The 10,000-nt window shown below is 36.5% G+C and overlaps 1 protein-coding gene across 10 annotated transcripts in view; it reads left to right on the forward strand.

Annotated features, from left to right (window-relative positions):
* The window catches only part of map2 (microtubule-associated protein 2), a 256,627-nt gene that overhangs the window by 208,509 nt on the left and 38,118 nt on the right, over positions 1-10,000 (forward strand). For all 10 annotated transcript variants that reach the window (XM_062068869.1, XM_062068871.1, XM_062068872.1 and 7 more), the window contains 3 exons: positions 1-196; positions 2,500-2,625; positions 4,592-4,653. The exon at positions 1-196 is cut by the window's left edge and continues 29 nt beyond it. In XM_062068869.1, the coding sequence (XP_061924853.1) occupies positions 1-196; positions 2,500-2,625; positions 4,592-4,653 (384 nt within the window). The remainder of the gene's footprint in view (positions 197-2,499; positions 2,626-4,591; positions 4,654-10,000) is intronic.

Here is a 10,000-nt window from a genome sequence, read left to right on the forward strand (position 1 = left end):
ATGGAGTCCTTGCCAGAGGGCCGGGTCCAACAGACCGGGGTCCAGAATCAGCAGACGGAGCAGAAGAGGATAGAGAAGCCAGTCAAGCCCAGAGCCAAAGGAGGGCGGGTCAAAGGCAGAATCGCCACTCCCGAACGCAAGCCTCTTCGCAAGGAACCCGTTTACATGTCCAGAGAGGAGGTCAAGAAGAAGAAAGGTTATTTTCAGTTTTATAACAATATGTAAAGTTGGTGCTCAAAAACATATCTCATGCTCGCCATAACAAATAACGTTTGCATGTTTTACTGCATGCAAGTCTTAAAGGAGAACTGCACTTCTTGGTCATTTTGTTTATCGTTCACAATCCTGATGTAAGACAAGAACTCATGTTTGTTCTTTTTTTGTGCATTCTAAATCCGAAATATTTGCCACAAACAATTGAGCCGATGGGAATAGTTTTATTCCACCTATAAAGCGCTTTACAAACCTCCATCAAGGTTTTATATACACGATATGTAATGTAGTAACACTCATAATAACATGTAATGTTTACATATTTTCATCATGCTGTAAGTATGTATGTAGTATCTGTTAACATTCATAATAACATGTTATATTTACATATTTGGATGAAGCTGTAAGTATATATGTAATGTAGTAACATTCATAATAACATGTAATATTTACGGGCAGCACGGTGGAACAGGGGTCAGTGCATGTGCCTCACAATACGAAGGTCCTGAGTAATCCTGAGTTCAATCCCGGGCTCGGGGTCTTTCTGTGTGGAGTTTGCATGTTCTCCCTGTGACTGTGTGGGTTCCCTCCGGGTACTCCGGCTTCCTTCCACCTCCAAAGACATGCACCTGGGGATAGGTTGATTGGCAACACTAAATTGGCCCTAGGTTGTCTGTCTATCTGTGTTGGCCCTGCGATGAGGTGGCGACTTGTCCAGAGTGTACCCCGCCTTCCGCCCGAATGCAGCTGAGATAGGCTCCAGCACCCCCGCGACCCCGAACGGGACAAACGGTAAAAAATGGATGGATGGATGTAATATTTACATATTTTCATCATGCTGTAAGTATATATGTAGTATCTATTAACATTCATAATAACATGTAATATTTACATATTTGGATGATGCTGTAAGTATATATGTTGTGCAGTAACATTCATAATGACATTTAACATTTACGTATTTTTATCATTTTAAGTATATATGTAGTATCTAGTAACATTCATAAAAACATGTAATATTTACATATTTGGATGATGCTGTAAGTATATATGTTGTGTAGTAACATTCATAATAACATTTAACATTTACGTATTTTTATCATTTTAAGTATATATGTAGTATCTAGTAACATTCATAAAAACATGTAATATTTACATATTTGGATGATGCTGTAAGTATATATGTTGTGTAGTAACATTCATAATAACATTTAACATTTACATATTTTTATCATTTTAAGTATATATGTAGTATCTAGTAACATTCATAAAAACATGTAATATTTACATATTTTGATCAATTTAAGCATACGCTGTCGTATTAATTTCACAGACGCATCACAATGTTCACTTTCCCTTCAACAACAACAAGACTACTAATCATGGCAGACTTGATGAGAGACAACAAAGACTACTTTGGGACAAATGATGATCCAGAAACTTCTATTTTTGAGCCTGAATATAAGGAGGACGATCTACAAGTTTTAGAAGCTGTGTGCTAAACAGATGCAGCTTTAGTCAAACACTAACCATCGTGGAGCATTATTGCTAAGTGCTAATATACAAACATAATAAAACAATCACTTACTGTACAATGTCTGCTCTCACTGAAATACAGACTGATGGGGTGTTTATATCTTCCCCTTTACATCAACAATTCATCACAATCCTCACAAAGGGTTAAAAAAAAAGTTGTTTTGTTTTTCATCAATCAATCAATCAATGTTTATTTATATAGCCCTAAATCACAAGTGTCTCAAAGGGCTGCATCTCCGGGTCTAAGTTGGCTGTCAAAGTTGACCAACTTGTGGGTTTATGTCCACAACCTTCGACTATCCAGGTGAGAGGCATGATTTATCATCTAGAATTAACTTTCACCAACTCGGAGGCGATGCAGCAGCTCAATATGTCAATATAGCAGCTCAATATGTCAATATAGCAGCATGAGCTAGTTCGTTTGGCTATAATAGTCTGTCTGCGTTAGCACTTATAATAACAAAATGACTAATACTTGTTAATATTCTGGTCATGACATGTAAATAGAGTATTGTTGTCACTTGTTGGATGTTTTTTAGAGGACTTAATGGGTGAATAGTGTATTCCCATTATCTGCATTGATAGCCACCTCGTACTTGCGGTTTTGTACGATTTATAATGCATAAAAAAATCTTGTCTAACATAAGGGTTGAGAATATAAAGTGCACAATAATCTTGGTCAGTTGTGCTCACCAAGTAAACGTCCATACTGATGAAGTGTGTCTCTGCCTATGTCAACAAACAACGTAGCCGTGGCAACGAAGAGCGAGCTCGCCAAAAAAACAGAGTCCCCGTCGAAGAGGAGTGGTCCAAAACCGGCTTACCGCCAAACTCGGCCCACCCAGCATCATTCGGTTCCCAGGAGGAGACTCACAGGTGACTCCCGTCGGTCCAACTGTCAATAGGATCATGTCCGCCATTTTCCATTCACTGCCAGAACCAGGAAGCTGGTTGGACTTTCCAACAAAACTCTTCCTCCCTCATGAATTAGTACTTTTTGATAAAGTCTGGATGTATTTCGCCGGTGTCGTGTACGGCAGGATAGTTTTTGCCTCATCCCTGACTAGTCCTGGATCTCGCAGGATTCTCACAAGGATGAGGCAACAACTATCCCAAACCCACTGTGTTTATATTGAAGTCATAATATGTCCAATACTGCAAATACTATTTCCAGTCTTTTCCATTGTGCATGATTCTATTTGTGTTACAATAAAAATAAGCATGTTACCTTCATTTGTTGTTATTTACTTTTAATTTGGTTCCATCCTTTTTCACAGGATGTTTCTTTCCAACCCTTTTTGCGTTCTCCCTCCGCATGCTTCAGATCTTTTCAGTATTTTCTCCATTGTTATCTCTACCAGATTGTATGGTTTAACCCTGTAAGACCCAAAAATAGAAAAACCTAAAAAAAAAAAAAAAAATATTGACCTTTCAGATGTTGTTGTAGGAGGCATTTAATGCAGAAATTGAAGAGTTTAAAAAAAAATAAAAAAAAAAAAAAAAGTTTATGTATGTTTTTAGAGAAATGTTGTAATATTGCTGTCAGGTTCAAACACTGATGACATATATTAAACAAGACAAGAGGCAAAGAATTAAACAGAGACAGAATTCAATTTGGACTCAATATTGAGGAGAGTCGTCTGTACACTGTACCCTTGGACAGTATCTCAGCACGCTCTGCCAATAGATGGCACGCCTCCTTCTTTTATTTTGGACCCTCCCCGACCACATGGCCACCGCTGTTTACAAAGGACAAAGATTCGTAAAATAGTTCAAAAAGAGGTCCATAAAATAGTTCAAAAAGAGGTCCATAAAATACTTCAAAAAGCGGTCCATAAAATAGTTCAATAAGAGTTCGTAAAATATTTCAAAAAGAGGTCGTCTGGAAATTGGGCAGATACGGCCATCTCTCCGCTTTGAAGTCCTTGGGTTAGAACAATATATTTCTGTTGATTACCATACATGAGAGAAAACAGAAAACCTTTCATGTGGCTTTCCCCCTTACACTGTGGAGTTTTACGAGCCTTCTTCTTGGTAGGTTTCAAAGACAGCTTTTGTCTTCTCACCGGGCCCTCAAATGTAACACAAAGTTTTTGTGATCATTTAGAAACAATTATTCTAACAATTACAACATTGGGCTTTGATGGGAGCAGAATTTCTGTATTTGTACTCACGTTGTGTTCATTTGCAGGGTTGATTGCTTACTTAGCCCCATAACGGTACATACCATTAATAATAATTTTCATTTTAAAATCAGTCAAATTTGACCAGAACACAACACAAGGGTAGAATGTATACTATCCATGTATAGAGAAAATACTTCAGCCAGTGATGTAGTGGAGGGAATACAACCTGTTTGAGCCCACTGCAACAAGCCAGCTATTTTGACTACCACATTCACCCAGTGTTGTATAATTGCAACAATTATATAACAAGCTCTAAATGAAATTTGATGCATCTGTTCCACAATAACTGCATATGTACATGCTCTAGACATTGTAATAACAACCCCTAAAAATATAAAAGACATTTTACTTTACTTGAATCTGATGAATCCAGTCTAATAGATGTTGTTCGAAGGAAACCTTGAGAGGTTGTGTGAGTTCATGGCCAGAAGGCGTTACTTGTAAACAAATGTACAATCCAACAGCCTTGTGAGATTGAACAATAGGACCCAATGACTATGTAAATGTGGTAAAAAAAAAATAAAAAAAAGTATAATAGATTGTTTTTTAGGATAGTTAAAGGTAACGTTGTAATATTACAACAAGGGGTGTTACAGGGTTAATTATGACGTACCTTTATACTGGAGGGTCACTGACGCCTGAATTTTCTCTTGCAGAAGCACTTTCAGACGGTCGTCAGCCGCTCTCTGTTGCTCGGCGGTCCTGCGACAGAGCCTTGGTGAGTGAATCGCTCGTGACTACGGCATCAAAAGTCATTATGAATAATAAAGGACGGAACCTACTAACCTCTTAAGGCCCAAGCTGTTTGTTTACATGCTTTTTTTTTTATTTATCTTTGCTATTTGGGCTTATTGGACCCTAATTAGAATAAAAACTAATAATCATCTTGTGATATGATGCACTTAGTCCATAAGTACACAAACGTGTACCTCATGTTGAGTGACATGCTGGTTTTTTATTTTTACACTTTTTTTTTTCTCCAAATTCCATTGTATGTTATACTCTTCTGACACCACCAGATGGCAGTATAAGTGTCCACATAAGCACATAAGACCCCAATTCAGTAGTGTACACAATTTTGGAAATAAGAGCTAAAAGGTGCTGTCCACGCATGTGGCCAACTAAGCTTTAAGGTGAGTTTTGGCCTCGTCCATCAATGCATGAGTGAAGAATTCGTCATCGACATGAGGACCTGATAGGTTTGAAAAAGAAAGAGACGATGCAGTATTTTCTGCAGATAATGTCTCTCCTTAATGCATCAGTAACACGCAGGGTTCTCACAAGAATGAGGTAGAAACTAATCCAGACCTACTGCAGGTCCTCTTTAAGTGTGGAGCTGCGAGTTTCCTCTAAATCTCTTATTTAATTTAGCTTTTATAATAGTTGGAATTTTGAAATTTAACTAGAAAGTTCCTGCGGAAATTTTGATGGGCCTGCTATTTGTGCCCTGGACCTCTGACCTCGGAAGCCGCCCTGCTTTTAAGCTGGTGCTGAGTGTCTGAATGCGTGAGTTTTTAGGTGGAACTGTACAAAAAGAGCTAGCCTAAAACATTAACATGCACACATTAAAATGCTGACACTTAACATGCCATCGTTAGCACACATGCTAACAGTTAGCATGTCTCACATATCAGGTAATATGGCTGTAAGGTGTATGGCTGTGGAAATAGAAAAAAAAAGTAAAAAATTACATGAAAAACTTAGCTTGCTTAAGTTAGCTTGCTAGCATGCTATCCTTTTCATGCTAAAAGTTAACAAGTGTCACATACCAAGTTATATGACTCTGGGGTAAACGGTAGCAAAATTGGCTCAAAAAGTTAGCAAGCTAATGTTAGCATGCTAACAGTTAGCTTGAGTCACATAGCAAGTTATATGACACTAAGGTGTGTGGCTGAGGAATTAGGGAAAAAAAGTGTAAAATTAGCTCCAAAAGTTAGCACTTTAATGTTAGCAAGCTAACGTTAGCATGCTACCAGTAACATGTGTCACATAGCAAGTTATATGAATCTGGGGTAAACAATAGCAAAATTAAGCTCAAAAAGTTAGAAATCTAATGTTAGCATGCTAACAGCTTGAGTCACATTGCAAGTTATATGACTCTAAGGTGTGTGGCTGAGGAATTAGAGAAAAAAAGTGTAAAATTAGCTCAAAAAGTTAGCACTTTAATGTTAGCAAGCTAGCATGCTATCCTTTTAATGCTAACAGTTAACAAGTGTCACATACCAAGTTGTATGACTCTGAGGTAAACGGTAGCAAAATTCAGCTCAAAAAGTTAGCAAGCTAACATTAGCATGCTAACAGTTATCTTGAGTCACATAGCAAGTTGTATGACTAAGGTGTGTGGCTGAGGAATTAGAGAAAAAAAAGTGTAAAAGTAGCACTTTAATGTTAGCAAGCTAACGTTAGCATGCTATCAGTTAGCATGTGTCACATACCAGGTAATATGCTGTGTAATTAGAGGAAAAAAAAACGTAAAATTAGCTAAAAAGTTAGCATGTTAATTACGTGAAAGCATGGCTGAGCTACAAGAGGAGGTAATCTCGCAGTTTGGAGCGTACCCGTTTTTTTCGTAAATATCGTCGCCATAGTAACACAAAATGTTCCCAATTTAGAGTACCCCCATCGGCGCCAACGAGAGCTTTCCGACAGCGTAACATATGTGGGGGTTCGTTGGTCGGTTGGTCTCGTATTAAGTGTAAGAGAAACGTGCGGAACTATAATAAAAGTTGAAGTATGAGCAATAATAATATGGGCTGCTTGCATTGCAGCAGGCCCATATTTTAACAGTTTTGTATGGTTTTCTTTCTATTGTTTAACCCCCTCGTGGACACTCAATTTCAATTATCATCAAAGCCAAACAGAAAATAGAAGATCTCGGGTTTTGGAAAAGGTGGGAGTACACTTTGGATTCTTATTTTGTTTGAATGTTTTTGCTTAAAAATTTTGCAATAAACTTGAATCCTAAACAAAAATGTCAACAATGTAGGTATTTGTTTGTTTTTTATTAATCCCTCTGAAGGTGGTCAAGGGTTAATTTCGTATTTTAAAAAATAAATAAATAAATGTTTGGTATTGTTTAGGACTGAAGTTGATTGAGAGATTTTAGCAAAACAAATTTAAAAAAATGTTTTTATGCTTTTTTTTTTAAAAAAAAGGAGGACTTGTATGTGCTGTTTGGCTTTGGAGTATTGTCGAATAACTGTCAGTGTATCGTACACTTGGACATTTCATTAAAAAAAATCATCATATACAGAACATTATATTGGAGTAGCATAACAAAACTGCTGGAAAAAATGCAGAAGCCAATGGGAATAGTTTTATTCCACCTATAAAGCGCTTTAAAAACATCCATCAAGGTTTTATGTACACGATACGTAATGTAGTAACATTCTTAATAACATGTAATATTTACATATTTTCATCATGCTGTAAGTATAGATGTAGTATCTGTTAACATTCATAATAACATGCGATATTTACATATTTGGATGATGCTGTAAGTATATGTGTAATGTAGTAACATTCATAATAACATTTGACATTTACATATTTTCATCATTTTAAGTGTATATGTAGTATCTAGTAACATTCATAACAACATGTAATATTTACATATTTTGATCATTTTAACCAGACGGCGGAGTATTAATTTCCCTGACGCATTGCAACGTTCACTTTCCCTTCAACAACAACAACAAGACGACTTATCATGGCAGACTTGATGAGAGACAAAACTGATGGAAAAAATGCAGAAACAATTTACGAAAAGGACAAAACTGTCAGCCTTTGTCCCCTGAAAGCTAAAGCTGCTGTCACCCCTTAAAGGGGAACTGCACTTTTTTGTGATTGTGTCCATCATTTACAATCCTTATGTAAGAAAAGACCACACATTTGTATTGTTTTAAGGCATTCTAAATCGTAAATAAATGCTAGCAAAAGTCAGCTTACTATGTAATGAATTAGATTTGCTCTATTTTGCCTATAAAGCACTTAAAAACATCCAAAAACCTCCATCGAGGTTGTATATACACACTGTAAGTATATACTGTATGTAGTATCTATTAACATTCATAATAACATGTAATATTTACGATTTTGATCATTTTAAGGCGTATTCATTTCACTGACACATCACAACGTTCACATTCCCTTCAACAACAATCAAGACTACTAATCATGGCAGACTTGATGAGAAACAACAAATACTTTTTTGGGACAAATGATGATCCAGAAACTTCTATTTGTGATCCTGAATACAAGGAGGATGATCTTCAAGTTTTAGAAGCTGTGTGCTAAACAGATGCAGCTTTAGTCAAACACTAAGCATCATGTAGCAGTATTGCTAAGTGCTAAACAAGATATACAAACAAAATAAAACAATCACTTACTGCACAATGTCTGCTGGAACAAAGACCGATGGGATGTTTATATTTTACCCCATGAACAATTCATCATAATCCTCACAAAAGGTTAAAAAAAAAGTGCCGCAAACAAGCGTCTTTTCCTGTCTTTCACGCCATCTCCAGGTCTAAATTGGATGTCAAAGTTGACCAAGTTGTGGGTTTAGATAGATAGTACTTTATTGATTCCTTCAGGAGAGTTCCCTCAGGAAAATTAAAGTTTATGTCCACAACATAATCTAGAATTAACTTTCACCAACTCCGAGGCGATGCAGCAGCTCAGTATGTCAGTATAGCAGCATAATCTAGGTTGTTTGGCTAAAATAGTCCGTCTGCGTTAGCGCTTATAATAACAATATCACTAATACTTATTAATATTCAGGTCACGACATGTAAATGGAGTATTGTTGGTATTTTTTTGAATGTTTTTTTTTTAGAAGGGTTTATGGATTAGAATGCATTAAAAAAAAAAAATTATTACCATTATATACAATGTGTTTTTATTGGCCCGTGGTAGGTCGTAAAAATTAATTTAATTAATTATTACCAAGATGTTGTTAATGCTGTCAAACTATACGTTTATGAAATCTGATCAATGACACTTTAGAATTTGGATTAATCACAAGTATTACAAGAAGTAAAAACTTGCTTGCATGATTTCACTGAATTAAAACCTTTCGATTGAATTAAAAAAGACCCATTGTCAGGTTCAAACACTGATGACATTTATTAAACAGGACAAGAAGCAAAGAATCAAACATAGGCAGAATTCAATTTGGCTCAGTGAGGAGAGACGCCCAGACACTGTGCCCTTCACGGTGTCTCAGCACGCTCTGGCGAAAGTTTGTACGCCACCTCTTTTTATTTGGACTTTCCCTGATTACATGGCAACAGCTGTTTCTAAGGGACGTGGGTCGTAAACTGCGTTGCCTTTGGTTACAGAACAGTTCAAAAGAAAAGGTCGTAAAACAGTTCAAAGAAGCGGTGCCTGGAGGGGAGTCTGGTCCTGCTTCCTCTTCGCTTTTGTAGTTCTTGGGTCAAGACTTAATCTTTCTGTTGATTACAATACATGAAAGAAACAGAACACCTTCATGTTGCTCCCCCCTACACAGTGGAGTTTTACAAACCCTCTTCTTGGTAGGTTCAAAGACATGTTTTTGTCTTCTTGCCGGTAACTCAATGTAACACAAAGTGTTTGTGATAACTTAGATACAATTATTTTAACACCCATAGTTAAATGGTATATTAAAGAATAAAATAGAAAATACATTGTGATTAATCTGCATTTATGCATGATTTTCATGATTAATCGCATGAGTTAACTCATACTTTTTTGACAGTTTTCTTTGTCACCTATAGCACAAAGCTAACGTAGATGTTTTTTTTGCTCCGCGAGCTTAGCATAATAATAATATTAGATTTTATTTGTAAAAAGCACTTTCCATTGAGTGAACAACCTCAAAGTGCTACAGTGTATTAAAAAAAATAAAAAAATATTAAAAATAAAAAAAACTAAAAACTAGAACAGCCTAATAGCTAGAACTAGTATGCATGTATCTTAGGCTTTTTTTTTAAAAGAAGGGTTTTTAAGCCTTTTTTAAAAGCATCCACAGTCTGTGGTGCCCTCAGGTGGTCAGGGAGAGCGTTCCACAGACTGGGAGCATG

Source organism: Entelurus aequoreus, linkage group LG14 (assembly GCF_033978785.1).
Source record: "Entelurus aequoreus isolate RoL-2023_Sb linkage group LG14, RoL_Eaeq_v1.1, whole genome shotgun sequence".
Lineage (NCBI taxonomy): Eukaryota > Metazoa > Chordata > Actinopteri > Syngnathiformes > Syngnathidae > Entelurus > Entelurus aequoreus.